Below are 16,635 nucleotides of genomic sequence, written 5' to 3' on the forward strand. Positions count from 1 at the left end.
ACACCAGGTAGCTTATTTGGTGATCGGTGAGCCACATACTTTAGGCTATTACTCCATTACTCTAATTTGTCCTAAAACTGCCACCTCTCCATCTTGAACACTGATTCGAAGCAAGAGACTTAACACCAGAATACGTAGTCTGTCACGAAGAAGTGCTATGGCGGGGATGTAGAGCCATAGCATTGACTTAATCTATTACTGAGGTACATGAAATAAGTTGCAAGAGGACAGAAATCTGGGCCCAATTAAGATCCAAAGACTACAATAGGTGCTACACACGACATGACCAGCGTCAGTGGTGTAGAGGAGTCCACCGCCACAAAAGGGAGCATGGAGGGCCACACCAGGCACCGTCAGGAAGAAAACGAAAATGGCAGCGAATCCTCCCACGGTGATGATTGGGTTGGTATTGTTTTGTTTTTGTGCCTCACCCTATCCATAAGTGGCAAAAAGTCATGATGGTGATGACGATGATGATGATGATGTCAGTATTGATGATGATTACACAATACGTTGTTTGATGTCTGATGCTAATTTGTACTAAGTAGTTTGTGTGTTTTCAGCATGAGGTGTGCCAGTCCTGTCAACACCTGTACGGCAGGAATGGTGGGGTGGTCCTGTCTCCTACCACCCTCCTTCGCTCAGCTCCCGTCCCCGCCCCTACCCACACCCCGCCGCCCACACACACCACACGCCCACAAACCAAGCCTATACTGCACACGCCACTCAGGCTATGGAAGCCTCGCAGGTCAGTGATCATGGCACTTTAGAGCACCATTTCCCTACATTTCGTTCATTTTAACTTGGCTGAGATTTTTCTCCTTTTCGCAGCCAATCTCCCGCAGATCAACGGTATTATAAGACTACACTGCGCCTCTTCATCTTTTCCATAGATTTTCTTCGTGGTTAACACAATATTCAAGTGTTAATCTCACGTCACAACACATCATTCAAGATGGAGAGATGACAGTTATAAGTCAAGTTAATGTAAACGGAACGCAGTATATTATAATGCCAGTTGAATTGTGCCCTGTTGAAACTTTCCAAATATTCAGCATAAAGTAATCCCATGAATAAGAAGTATTTTACATAATACATTACCGGTATGTGATTAAGTTTTGCACAACTTATTAGTGGTAAAGTCATACATACATACATAACATACATGTGTTCTCTGCTTACATGAGTCAGCCTTCTGTATTTGCTTGTCTCGTGCAACGTCCCGGTAAAGCTCTCTAATCCTGAGGTTCCTGCATAAAACCTCATCCATCATTTTCCCTGATCTGCTCTCAGGGGTTCTTCATTCTACGTCATGTTTGTGCACCGCTTCATACAGTCACGTACACAGTCCCAATACTTGTCCACACCACCGTAAGTCAAATTCCACATTCAGCAGTATTTTATAACAATCCTTTCTAGCACACTTAAATATACTCCTAAGTTTCTCCATTTCTAAAACAAGTACTTTCCCTCAGGTACGGCGGTCTGTGCGAGTGCGGGGGTGAGGAGAGTGGAGGAAGGTGCCAGTGCCAGAACACCCCCTGGACACGCCCCCTTTCTCGCCCTGTAGCCTCATACTGGCCAAAGGTCAAGGTGGCCCTCTTGGTGATCGCTGCTATAACGCCCTTCGCCTTCCTCATCGCCTATCTGGTCCTCACCTACACCATCTGAGCTACGACATCACCTGTGTTATTCCACTTTTCCTGTAATTTCATCTTTTCGCGGCGTTTGTTATGCTTACATATGTACAGTATATTACTACTTCATGTGATGGGACCTGCACATATCACCCTTTTCTCGGCAAGGGTTTACTTCTGTTAATTCAAATCAGTAGACTGCAGCCAGAAACAACATGGGTTAGATTTTGTTATCAGAATAGAATCGTTTGGCGGAAACAAGAATAAAGGTCTAAGTGCGTCAACTGCCTGAGGAAATGGTAAGTAACATTTTGCCATAATTTCCATGTGATGGCCTTGTCTACAAATGTTCTCTGTTACAAGTGATCCTTACTGTTTGCAAAGGCTTATCATCTGTGTCCCTTTACTCCTGACGTTACTTAACTTAGACCTTCTTTAATCGAGCCATGTCGTATATGACCCGCACTGTGACCTAGAGCTGGTAATTATAACTTTCACAAGACGGTAAGCCAATGCTAAGCTAAAAACACTTAAGATTTTTCACATGCAAAAAGGGTTACTAGGTACAGTTTTTATTTCTTGCGGAACGGGGAGCCACTCCTTAGCTGAATATCATACCCTGACGCTAGCAAGAATGAAACAAGACATCATCTGCATACTTATAGTACTGTACCAAAGGGTTAAACGTCTGCTCTGAAGTACATCCACACAAAACATGAACGAACTATTGTTATAAATGGGCCAACCTGTACTGCAAGTGCAAATTTTCTCCATAGATTATTTTCTTTATAAATTTTTTTTAATTGCCTACAATGATGCCATTCAGGATGAGGCATCCTACACTCATGGGCTAGAGTTCCGGCTCACACTTTACCCATCCCTGGCAGAATTAAAGTTGTAGCCAGGATTACCCATGGAACGAAAACGTGTTGCTGGTGTTAGAAAAATCTCTGGAATGTACAGTTAACAGCATCAGTGTGAACTGTCCTTCGAAAAGTCTAACAGTATGGCTGACTCCCCACTGAAAGGGTGTTCTTTTTGTGTGAGTATACGTGGCTACGACTTGCTCTCTACCCAGACGTAGAATTAGCGGGTAACAGACACTTTGCCTCATGTGAATACAGCAGTGCTGATAGGCTAATGTAGTGGTGACATAATTTCTTTCATTTCTCAGCTGCATCTCTAGCTAAAAATAACGTCACTCCCTGCAGTACATTAATAAAACGTGATAATTATTGTGGCGATTTAGACACTTGGTCGCCTTTTAAGCATGCAGACTTCAGTATAATAAATCCATCTATTTTGGTAGAATTTGATCACTTTCAAGGAGCGTGATACTGCATTCCTTTTTCATTCTCTCTCTTTTTTTTTCTTTTTTCTTTTTTTTCTGGGTGTAAACACATTGTCAGTCATTAGTCTAAGTTTGCGTTCATATCTGTGATCTACTTATCACGACCTTTTAAAAAGACATAAAACCTACGACTTGTTTCACTACTTTTTAAAGACCAAAGGGTATGCAATCCACACTGACATGAATGAGTAAGGCGGTCTTTCTATAAATGTAAGAGACTCTGAACAACATTTACCAGAACTTTGTATATCCTAATTTTGTTTTTAAATAAAGCTACAAACTGACAGCTTGTTTTGTTTCTAACAAAGCCTGTTTCTGATACTCCAATATTACTACTACGAGTACTAGCTGTAGTAGTCGTAGTAATGGTAACATTAGTTGCAACCCCAGTATTATGTGAATGTGAACCCAATGGACTGCAGGCTTGAGTTACCCTTCTCCTGCAGCTCACCATCCTCCTTTTGGGGGATAGGGAGGGAATTAAGGATATTTGTATGACCAGACAGCATAGCCACTCGGTTATATCGGTGCCGCCACGTGAAGGCGTTCCTCTCCAGCACCTAATACACCAGTACAAAAGAATAATTAACTTTAAAACCCCAGTTCCTTCTGCCATTAGTCAGGACATATTACAAGAGAAGTCCTTGGGTTGAAAGGGTCAGTGAAGATTAATTCAAACGTCTTTAGCTCAGTGGGTTTCTGAGCTGGATGTACTCGATTGGTGTTAGCCCCCACAACACACACACACACACACACACACACACACACACACACACACACACACTACAGCAGAATTATGGATTAATTATAGAGATGTTTGTATTTACGGTTACAACGAATAACGCATAACATACAACTCCGTCTATGGCAGTAAGAATATTTACATCTCATCAAACTTCACGCCATCCTAACCTACCATACAATGTTTTTACTCGACACAAAACGTGTAATCCTAAGCTTAAGTTGTGTTTATGATGTTTATGATTACTTTTATAAACATTTGTCTTCGCTCAAACTTCTACTACTACTACTACTACTACTACCAAACTACAGTAAATATTCAAGTGCAAAACAGCTCACGGTAACTCCTGTACTTCACTAAGACACTTAACTATACTCCTTTTACTCTAACTTGACCTAAAACTGCCATCTCACCATCATGAATGTTGGAGTGTAGCAACAGATTAACATTTGACTTGATATTAATCATGAAGAAGTGCTAATGGAAGAAGGTGGAGCTGTAGTATTGTCTTTTTCTTGCCACAGAGCTAAGTGAAATAAGCTGCAAAAAGGCGAAAATCTGGACCAAGGCAAAAAGATTCGTTTACTCTGAAAATTGGTCATCAATCAGCTTCCCCTAATACTCACTTTCAGCTGAACAAAATCGTCTGGCTTTACCTGGGACAATATACCAGAGTTATCCCTATCTTTAGAGGATATCTCTGTCCCTCCTCCTTGCCCTCCCTCCCCATCCCCCAAAGATCTCGGCCCATTCTTATAAGTTGTATGCTTAAGTTGTATGTAAGTGTGTATACGTTTGTCTTCAATAATACTACTATCAAACGCTTCATAAACAAATAAGAGTGAATACTGAAGTGGTAAAATACGAAAAAACAAAACAAAAAAACAATAACTGACTTTAATGGAGACTCGTAAAAATAGCTGATTCCTGATAAAGGCAATCCCTGACCTTATCTGCTCCTATCTTCGTCAAGCTCTCCCCCTACGCACCAGTAAAAAATAAAAATAAATAGATTAATAAACACCATCATTTGCCCCTTTCAACCGCGAATATGTCTAAGTCTACCTGCGTCTCACACCAAAAGCCTAAGTAAATCACCTGTCTCATCAAATATGTCTTAAGTTTACCATCTGTCTCATCAAATATCTTAAGTCTATCACCAGTCTCATCAAATATGTCGTAAGTCTACCACCTGTCAAAATACGTAAGTCTATCATCTACGTCCAAATATGTCGTAAGACTCTCATCTAGGTCCAAATATGTCGTAAGTCTTTCACCTAGGTCCAAATATGTCGTAAGTCTTTCATCTAGGTCCAAATATATCGTAAGTCTATCATCTAGGTCCAAATATGTCGTAAGACTCTCATCGAGGTCTAAATATGTCGTAAATCTCTCACCTAGGTCCAAATATGTCGTAAGTCTATCATCTAGGTACAAATATGTCGTAAGACTCTCATCGAGGTCTAAATATGTCGTAAGTCTATCATCTAGGTCCAAATATGTCGTAAGTCTATCATCTAGGTCCAAATATGTCGTAAGACTCTCACCTAGGTCCAAATATGTCTTAAGTCTCTCACCTAGGTCCAAATATGTCGTAAGTCTCTCACCTAGGTCCTAATATGTCGTAAGTCTCTCATCTAAGTCCAAATATGTCGTTAAGTCTACCACCTGTCTCATCAAATATGTCGTAAGTCTACCATCTGTGTCTCATCAAATACTGTATAAGTCTACCATCTATCTCTTCAAATGTCTTAAATATGTCTTAAGTCTACCACCTGTCTCTTCAAATGTCTTAAGTCTGCCACTTGTCTCATTAAATGTAAGTAACACCTGTTTCATGTCTAAGCCTACCACCTGTCTCATCAACACTCTTAAGTCTACCACCTGTCCCTTAAAAAATAAATCTCTAAATTTATCGATTCTCGCTTCCTATCTCCACCTCGTTCGCGGTCTCGCTCTTCCTACTCTCGCTTTCTATCTCTTCCATCTCTTCATCTCGGTCTCGGTCTCCCTCTCCCTTATAAACTCTCGTTTCCTATCTCTTCGTCTCGTTCGTGGTCTCCCTCTCCTCCCAACCACCTCACTCTCATACATTTCTACACAAATACTGGGATCAGTTTTATTTCACTTCACTCAATATATTAAAAAAGTAATTCAATGGAAAAAATATTTCAGTAAAGACAAAGTTCATCAAAAAAATGAACCTCTACACTGATGTAGGTTTTTCTATATTTGATCTGTGCTTGAACTAATATTAGCCTACACAGTATCATAATTTCTAGGTGATTACTTAGGACCGTCCGACTAGTGGTTGTGCCGGATGGAAGGTAGGTAAAAAATAAATAAACAAATAAAAAGGCAAGGTTCAGCTTAAGACACCACGTCTTCCATACTATTGTCTTTTTATCATTATTGATTACCCGAACAATCCCTGTGTATTTTTTATACCCACCATAGCAGTTTGTAGGTATTTAGCGGGTCTAAATTGTTGTAAATGGGACAATTTGCATTTAAAAGTGGGATACCCAGTACCAAATAAGATAAATCCCATAGGTTGTGTGCATTTGTTAGTGTGCAGTTTTATCAATCACTAAATGCTGTACCAATTATGTGTGATAACCAAGGGATCACTGTACAGTACACCAAGTCAGAGTCTAAGATGAGACTCTCCCAGCTTTACAAGTCTTATTACACGTTATACAGTGTTCTTCCCCCCCCCCCTCCTGCAACGATTTTTGCCACGTTGGGAAGTAATCCGCTGATTTTCTTACTTGGTTTAGCTTCCAGTAAATAGAAAACATCAGCTATCCCATGGCCATCCCCAGTACAGGGATTTCTTAACAGGAAGCAAAGCATCATATTCATGTCTATGTGTATGGTATCAAGCTTTACGTCCTGTTCCTAGATAAAGTACCTATTTCAAATCACATCGTCCAACATCAACCATTCTGTTTTGCCTATACTGTAGATGGGAAACCAATGACACTTGTACAGTGTTAGAAATTAGGCTGTAAGATGTCAAAATTTCCTGTCCTCTTCTTTCACCTATCATGCTTACCTTGAAGAAAAAAAAATAAAAGTGAATATTTCTACAGGTAGCAAAGCTGCCTGCTCATCAGAGGTTTATGCAAGCCACCCACTACGAATTATATTATTGTAAGATTTAAGGGGTACATGGCTTTTTTTTTTTTTTCAATAAATATAGTTCAAAGACAATCAGTGGGCCCATAAGACAAGACTAGCTGCATGCAGTATTGTACGTCCTATGGCACAGGAGATAAAGGTGGTACTGCATGCATATGAGCAATTCTTTTTTTTCTTTTTCTTTTTTATGGAGAGGAGGTGGCACTTGGGCATTTCTTTTTCTCTGATTTACCCTCTTATAAACATATATATATATATATATATATATATATATATATATATATATATATATATATATAATACCTCCCCACCTTTTGCAGACATATGCAAATGGTTTAAATAACAATAATATCCTTTCAGTGTAAATGACCTCTCCTGAGTTGAAGAAGATGATGCAAAAGTAACAGGAATAAATGATAGCAGGATACAAAATTTTTATAGTTGGTTTGTTTTCATATGAAAAAAATTTCCAACCCCTTTCAACTCAATGGTCAGGTTGGAGGGCTGATTGACAAGTAATTAAAGACACTCATTCCCACCTCACTGCTAAGGGTCACTGAATTTCATGCGATCAAAATCTAGTACTCAAGCTGTGAGGATGACCCAGTTCTGTCACATGCAAACAAACTGACTGGTAACAATCTGTCCTCCCCCTGTGTAATACTCGTACGGGCAACAAAAGTGGTGTATGTTAGGTGACCACATCCTATGCCATTCCAAAGAGGAGTCAACAGTTCTCCGCTCAATTACTTGAGTACCATTTAAGGAACAATTAGGTGGGTAGATTATCTCCTTTAAATATCCATGAATGGTACATAATGTACAATATTTCTTGGGTGACTTAATGATTATGCTGTGTAGTAGAAGACATCATGTAATATAATAATGGTAACTAGGGAAAAAGAAACTATACTGTAATTTGTATATACTAATTTTGTTGTTTACAATGTTAACTGATAGTGTAGCCAAAATTAATATCTCAGTAAATTTATTTATATACTGCTGGTTGCATCAATAGCCCATATTCTGTATGCTATTTCTCCTACTGGATTGGTAGAGAGGAGGCCTGCAGACCTAATGGACCCAGGATCGAATCCCGGCTGGGGCAGGGAACAGTTTAAGGATTTGAATTTCCTAAAAAGCAGACGATCTGGATATATATATATATATATATATATACATATTCCGAAAGTCGGGAATGATGGATAAAGATGAAGCAATAATACTTCAAAACCCACTGGTACAAAAGTACCGTCGCATGAAAAACAAGAAATAGAAGCAAGATAACTCTGCGACATACCTTAGTGTTTTTTTTTTTTTTCCGAAAACGGAAAAATGGATAAACTTCAAAACTCATCTGGAGAGACAATGCAAGCAATAAATAAAATTAATAAATTCCACAAGTAAATGGACGTCTAAATTGGTATTCGATCTCCCTACACAGCATTTAACTTGAGACAAAATCTAGAAGGCCTCCTATTCACAAATATTTAAAAGTTTATGACAAGGGCTTCTTTGTGGTACCTAAATTCTGCATGACAATGTCGGGACCGACGAATGTTTATTACTTTAATGGTTTGGTTAGGTCCCATTAGGCTTGGTTTGTTTATAGAATCAGTTGTTGTTGTTTTTTGGTTAGTTAAAACTTTTAAAACAAGCATTTCCACATTCCCAAAGACAATTATCCCGACAAACCTATAAATGTTTGTCTAAAATAAAGCATTTGAATATGTCGCGCCCCGTGAAAATCTTACAGTACTTGTATTACGAGTGAGAGCTCTCCTAGATTTTCACCATGACTTCTACCAAACAATTTCAGAAGTTTACACTTACATAAAGACGCTGCTGTGATTTAGGCTACAGCTGGTGACAGTGAAGGGGCGGGGTTAACGAAGATGTTGCAACAAACGCACACGAGTGCCTTTTAAAGACGACATAAGTCTTAGTGATGTCTTTCCACGAATTCCTTGTTGCTTAAAGTTTTTCGCAGGCAACGTTAAATAGCTGGACAGTTCGTATTTTTTCTTGAATATCCAAAATGGAAGAGCACAACACTCCATCACATGCTACACTTCAGGATAGTGGCCGCCAACAGCTACCAACCTAAAGCTAATATACAAAATTATTTTTTTTCCTTTAAAAAACTTAAACGTGGTTTTTGCTCTTACCCTGTCTGTTTATGCATAATATTAAAGTTGATTTTTTTATGGTTTAAATGTATTCCAGGTGATTTTTTTTTTTTTTTTTTTTGGGGGGGGGAAGTTATCATTTATCGTTTCTCAATGTTCAACTGAAATAAGACTTCGAGGTAATTACCAAGAAATCAATAAAATGTCACGTCAGTGCAAGACCATGAAGATCACTTTACTCTTCCAATGTCAAGATGCTATAAATCCCATCCATCCATTGCCAGACGCCATAATCCCGCAAGGGATGGCCAATTGACTCTGAGTTGTTTGTTTTACGAGGAGGGGCACTAACCCTCCACCAACCCACTTGTTGACACGTAGGAAGCACGTGTGGTTTGATTATATGGTTAGCCTACCACCCAGCATTGTAAATGGTTTCTTGGCTTACAGGAAACCATTTGGCTTGTCACTCAATGAAAAGCTACCTGTAAAGGAAAGAAAAACAATAAGCAGTGACCGGAAAGATGGGAGAAATAGGAAGAAAGGAGGGCAGGCAGAGAAACAGAATGATAAATGCTTCAGTTTTGTGAACAAGAATACCTAAATCATGAAACTGCAAAATCAAAGTGTTAAACTCATATCTGCAAAATACTGCAAACTGAGCAACCCTTAAAAAAAAATATGATGCTGGCTAATGCGTTAATAAATATCGCACCAGGTGTGGCCTAAAAGGGTGACACATAATTCTGCTCAGGAATAAGGGGCAGGGTTCACATGCCTCGATGTTTTGGTAACCCCCTGTTGGCCCTGTGGACTCTACATTTACCTTGAGAGAGAGTGAGAGAGAGAAATTCCACTCAGGTAAAAAATGCTTGTCAACAAAGCGATAACAATTAAACTTCAGGGGATAACTTATTTGTTTTATCCTGGTAATGATAAATACCTTTAATCAACATTAAGAAACCACCCTGAGAGCTTATGATTAAACAGGGCTGAAACAAGGAGCTAGAACCTCCAACCTATTTGTACCGAAAAAGTGATTTGGCAACCCTCTAAGTTGATATCACTGAAGTGTAATGATAGAATAAGTAAAGTGAAGTTAGTACATGTAAAGAGTGCTTGAAGTATGCAATATGAGACGAATCTCATTAATAATTTTTACGACTGTTCACATCATCATTGATTATCCACTGCTTGTATGAACCCTCAGGAATGTAGGGGCCCAGAGCCAAACTACTCAGCCCCTTATTTGCGGTAAGGGTGACCAGTTTCATTTGCCTTTGAGTGGCATTGTGTGAGCCACCCCTCAGATCCAGACCCCAGTGTGCCTCACCTGGCTGAAGCACTTTAACCCACATGACCAGCAGGTGTACTTTGGCTATATGGTTACCATCCAACATAATAAATATTGTTTCCAGGGTTACAGGAACCCATTTGGTTTATCATTCAGTGTAGAATCAATTGAGGGCAATAATACATTAAGTGAGTAGATGGCGGGTGCCCAAACCTACAATTGGTTAAAAAAAAAAAAAAAAAAAAAAAAAAAAAGAATCAATGCATGTAGTTTAACTTTTTTTTATAATTTATTAAATTTGGGTGAGATAGCTTTTTCTTCCATTTTGCTCCCCATTTGGCAGGATTTTCATACATAATACAAAAAAGATTATTTAGTGTTACAGTACTAAATTACAGTAAAGAGGTATGTGGAGACAAATTGAGTGAATCATTGGTGACATATATGATACAGTCATAGCTCTTTGGGGGATTCAAAGCTACTTGAGATTATATTACATTGTTACACCACTTGATTGCAGTTGTCTTTGATTACATCATAGCAGATTAACTTATTGATGCTTAACCCCAGTCTCCTTGGACAAACAGATCGGTCAACCATTGGTATGCAACTGCTTCCGTCAGGCCATCCTACTGGTACAATACGGTACATCACATACACTGTGTAGAGACAGTGCCCCCTTGTGACAGACAGCACCTTACCAGGGTCAGACCAAGGCCCTTCCCCAAGGTGAGGTGCAGGGAAATATGGAGAGGTTTGGCTCACAGATGGATACTGATGTACAGTGCCACCACACGGAGGCTAATTAATTATCAGGACAAGCAGGTAATGAGGTGAAAGGGATAATATACCTTACAGTAGTACTGTTCACTATGCAAGATGTACAAAACTAGGCAGTTACCAAATGTATGCTTAAGAACTCCATGATATACTGTACTGTAATTTTATAAGTACTGTACTGTATTAAAACATTTCATGTGGATAAAAAATCACAATTAGACCTAACTTCCCCTTAAGCCTTTCAATCTGAGAATGCTGTCTGTCACAAATTCTTGCAGCTATTATATCAGATAACTTTATTCAGCTTAGAAAAGCACCCTGGTAGTCAAAGGGTTAATGAAGAATAAACATCTAACACCTCTACTTTGAAAAATAACCCCTTAGCAAAATAATCTGTAGTTACAAAGAATTTAAAGTTAAAAAAACCAAAGCCAATTATGGTGGAGGGATTAAAGAATTATAATAAAATATGCCAACAAAATCACATCACACAACTGTCTTTGCAAAACTGTGTATAGAATTCTAGCGCAATTATGTGTTCATTTTCACTGAAAATGGAAAACCAAATAGTGAATGAAAGAGATCAATAAATGAGTAACAAAAATACCATGCTTGACTTTTTTTTATTGCCACAAAATGATAATGACATCACCATCCTACTGTGTAATAATCTCTTCAATGCAGTGACAAAAATCATAATTTACACTTGCTATACAGAGATCATTTAATTATGGTTAGCAGAGACTTTTCAAATTGGAGAGGTCAGAAAAAGCCTTAGGAACCTGTTCACTAGATGAGATTCCTCCTATGTTGGAAAAATGGTCTGCTGATAGCAAAAAATAAGCTATAAATTACATAACTGCATTGAAGAGGTTGGTCTTGTTTAACATCTCTACTGCCACAAGAGGTTCTTCATGACCTGGATGCTATATAATCCTCTGTCTGGCAGCAGCATGAACCAAACCTTGATTTAAGGGACCCCATTTAAGGAATTTCAGATTTAAGGGACTCCATATTCTACTTTACAAATGGACAAGACCATTCAAAAAGTCCACTGCTTGAAACATTAATGTTTCTTTATACTGTACAGTACAGTACCTGTAAAATAATATTCGTAATCATATAAACAATTGAAACAATCACCGCATTTCATAGTAAGATTGTCTATATATGTGGAAAAACAATGGACATTTTCAAGTAAGGGACAAGCTGATTCCCCATTTAGACCCTTAAATCGAGGTTTGAGTGTACCACAGTGGAAGACATCAACATACAGAATGTGATAATAGAAATCACTTCGAACCCTTTCAGCACAAGATGACTTTTCTGAGCTGAATAAAACCATGTGATGGTAGAGATTATAATAAGGAAGTCACCTTACTGCTGAAAGGGATACACTGCAGAATTTCATAAGTTTTCATACAGAAGGGTGCCTTTCAGCTTATGTGGATAGATGGCTAATATGCAAATCATCCTGCAAAGTCCAGTAAAGCAATGTTTTTTCCTGTGCTATCTTCAGATGACTCAATATTGTACTGAGAGATATCCAATTGGTTTCTTGTAGCCATCCATCCATCCATCCATCATCCATTCCTACGATGCCCTATGAGAAGCGTAGGAGTCCGGGGCTAAGCAGTTGGTCCTGACATTTAAGATGAGAGTGACCAGCCTCACTCATCCTTGAGTGGCATTACATGAGCAATAAACCCTAACCATCCCTTGGATATAAACCTTCACTGGCTCAATCTGACTGGAGCGCAATAATTACCCACTGAACCACCAGGTGCCAAAATTTGGCTACATGGTTACCACCCAGCGTAGTAAATGGTTTCCTGGTGTGGCACAGGAAACAATTTACAATGCCGTGTGGCAACTACAGTAGTCCTGTCAATAAAGCAGTATCGCATAACATGGATTTGTACTTATGCGGTGACCTAAAGTGTGACCAAAAAATATATACCGCGGTCACAAACAGATATACCGCAGTGAGTTGATGGGTGTCAGAGCACAGACAGCGCGCCGAAAGTCAAATGTCGTGTGTGATGACGTCAGGCATTTTTAATAACTTCCTGCGTATGAGTACCAAAGTGAATGTCAGTAGGGTGTTTTTTGAAGGGTTTGGGTGGGATTTGGGGTGAAAAGTGCAACCCTGGAAAATGTCCAGTCTAGGTTAGCATTTTTTAATGGAAACATGTGGAACATATAACACGGAATACAGGGTGCCCCATACGACCAGCATCATAGGAAATTTTATAGAATCTGTTCAGAATGACCCTCATATTCATGTATCTGGAAAGAAAAGGAATGTGCATTGATCCCTATGATGCTGGACCAATGGGATACCCTGTAGTATACCGCAGCATCTTGTCAGTCAATATTAGCTTCGTTATAAGCAGGACCACTGTATTTAATCAGACTTATGCCTAGTGCTCTAATGAGTTAAGGTGCTTCACCCAGATTATGACTGGAGTTTACTTATTACATAAAACCACTCAGGGAAGAGCAACTGATCACTCTTGCATTGTCTGGAATGAGCAGCCTACCTATGAGATCTGCAACTCTAATGGGACAATTAAGGACTGAATGTTGTATAAATGGGCAAGCATTTTTTCCTAACATGCATTCCCCATAATGAGGGGCTATGGTACTGCCCTATTTTGAGAATTATGCTGAAATGTATAGCACATTGTAACTAGATGCCTTTCTTGATGTCAAGCAGTGGCCCTAGCATCGAAACAAACACCTGACCCTTTGGTCAATAATGTGTACCCTAATCCACAGGGCCATGGTTAAAGTAGCTACCCTGCACATGACGCTCATACAAAGTATGGGTAATTATGAACTTTCAATTCTTAGGGTATAAAAAATTGACGAGTATATATGCTTTCCGTAGACAGTTTTTTATCTAAGCTGATTAACCTCTCCAGTACAATGACATCTTTCATATTCTACTCTTGGTACCTCCAGATAATTATATTCAGCCTGAGAAACACCCTTGACAATGCTCATAAAGAATGGTTATAAACAAGGTGGTGACAAAGGTACAGTATACATGAATGGGTTCCACAGTACTGTAGTATGAGGCATGAGAAGCCAATTAGATATGTCAACATGATAAGTGAGTATAAAAGAGCTAGGCATTTGTGAGAAAGTCTGGGCATCAAAATGAACAGATGAACCATGTACGGAAAGGCACATGACAAGGCTTGCGCATGTTTTTAATCATAAAGATGTATCTGAAGCTATGCTAAAAAGAAAAATGCAACAAAAATATGTGTGCAAAGTTCAGGATGTGGGGTGGATCAGAGATCCTGAAGGCTTGGGTAACACATAACGACTGTGTGGCACATTTCATCGGACACACTGTTTGCCAGTTCTGCTTTTGTGCTTTCTCTTTTTTCCATAACCTCCCCCATGCTATCTCTTAGATGAGAATTAGGAATGGTGATGGTGATGGTAATGGTGATAATGATGATGATGATGAAAGTGATGGTGATAGTGACAGTAGCAATGATAATGATGATGACTGCTTACAGTTAGATTTTTTTCTGTCATCCAGTGAATCTGGCATCAAAAACTATTATTTTTCCCTATGCCAACCACTACCCATAAGATCAACCTACTGTAGCTATGACATTTACAAAAATTTAACTTTTAAAGGAAAGATGGCATAGAAAGAAGAGCTCTGCATGAAAATTTTCATATAAATATATCTATACTGTACTATACAGTATATATACAGTAAACTTTCAATTACCCACCAACGCAATTTCCAGCCCAACGCAATATCTGGTGCTGCTGGCTCCATTAAAAAACTATCCAGTGAAATTAGGCAATATCCGGTGCTGAAACAGGGCGTAACTGGTGGTTCTATGCGATACCCGGCGTTTAGGCAACTCAGCCAGCTAGTAAACGGTAGCCAACCAGCGCTGTATTACTGTATTGTATAGTTACTTTATTGTATTTCATGCTTAATATTCATCTTTTCTCATGGGAAAGTTTTTAGGATAGAGGGTCAAGATGGACAGCAACAATGGCCGTATAGAAAGAGAGACTGGATAGCCACTATTTTCAGCAGCTTGCTGATTGGTCACCTGACATGGCAGCATTTTGGTTAAAATGCCTCACGCCCAGGTGCTGGCTGACTGCAGATTCATCGAAAAATACATATCGTCACCTGCTGTGATATATGATTGGCTAATCAATAAAATGTTGTTATCACTGTAGGATATTTTGTTAATTTGTGCTACTGAAGATTTCTGTTTTAATCTTCATCTCTTCATATGGATTTTACTTCAAGGTACACCTAAATACCATGATAACTGCCAAATAATAATAATGACAAACTAAACTGTTGGTAGCCACAAAATGGATGGTGCTGTGTTATTTTACTAGAGCGTTTTTCCCCTTCTTAATGGTTTGATTGTGCTGCATTTGGGTGCAATACCACTAATGGGCTTTTATGCGACTCTTCCAACTCCCTTGTGATCCAACAAGAAGGAAATTATGGGGTATTAAGGTGAAGAGAGCAAGCTGATCTGTATATGAATGTTGTCAGCTCTACTTGGCAAGTTTTATTTATTGTACATGTATTTGGCCCACATCCACACAAGGAGGTAAGCCTCAGTAATAGCCCAGTGGTAACCACTTTACCACATAATGGACACGAAGATGAATAACAATATTTAAATTCCACGAAAACTCCATGAAATTTAAAAACCACTTGCAAAATAAGTAAATACTGCTGGTGTTAATCGATCTAGCATCGTCTGGCAACTCATCTCATATCTTTACATGCTTCGAAATTAACCTAGATGATACACAGAGGAAAATCTCGTTTTTCTACAACTTTCAATTACTAACAAAGCATCATTTGTGCAAACACTGCATAACAGATGTTCAAAAATGAGCCATAAAATATGAAAAGCAGTTAAGTGGCCTGGTGTTACCTGGCAGTGATCACTGTTCCTTATGTCACTGATTGGTACCCAGCAAAACATCCATTTGCTGAACCAATATGCTGGCTGTCCATTCTCTTTCTACAGGGTCTCTAAATAGTAACGCAATATCCAGCTTGAATAGTGAGCCAATGGGGGGTACTATGCATTATCTGGCATTTCACATTATTAGGCATAAGGCTTGGCTGAATTCAGCAGGATAACTGAGTGCTTACTATCTATCTATCTATCTATCTATATATGCATATGTATATATATATATAGGCTATATATGTATATCCATCCATCCATCCATCATCCAATCCTATGCTGCCCCATGAGGAGTGTAGGAGCCCGGGGCAAGGCAGTTGGTCCTGACATTTAAGATGAGAGCGACCAACCTCACTCATCCATGAGTGGCATTACGTGAGCAATAAACCCCAACCACCCCTTGGATATAAACTTTCACCAGCTCAATCCGATTGGATCACAAAAATTACCCACTAAACCACCAGGCGCCAAAATTTGGTTATATGGTTACCACCCAGTGTAGTAAATGGTTTCCTGGTCTACAGGAAACCATTTGGCTTGTCACTCAGTGTAGAGTCACCCACAGGCAGA

General features: G+C 39.1%; 1 protein-coding gene across 1 annotated transcript in view; it reads left to right on the plus strand.

Annotated features, from left to right (window-relative positions):
* Positions 1-1,724, plus strand: part of LOC145404086 (uncharacterized) — a 201,806-nt gene extending 200,082 nt beyond the window's left edge. The window contains exons 4-5 of the mRNA XM_080275693.1: positions 564-748; positions 1,476-1,724. Of these exons, the coding sequence (XP_080131819.1) occupies positions 564-748; positions 1,476-1,671 (381 nt within the window). The 3' untranslated portion in view covers positions 1,672-1,724. The remainder of the gene's footprint in view (positions 1-563; positions 749-1,475) is intronic.
* Positions 1,725-16,635: the final 14,911 nt, after the last annotated feature.

This window comes from Coenobita brevimanus, chromosome 62 (genome assembly GCF_032717465.1).
Source record: "Coenobita brevimanus isolate Jiangsu-jjx chromosome 62, ASM3271746v2, whole genome shotgun sequence".
In the NCBI taxonomy this organism is placed as follows: Eukaryota; Metazoa; Arthropoda; class Malacostraca; order Decapoda; family Coenobitidae; genus Coenobita; species Coenobita brevimanus.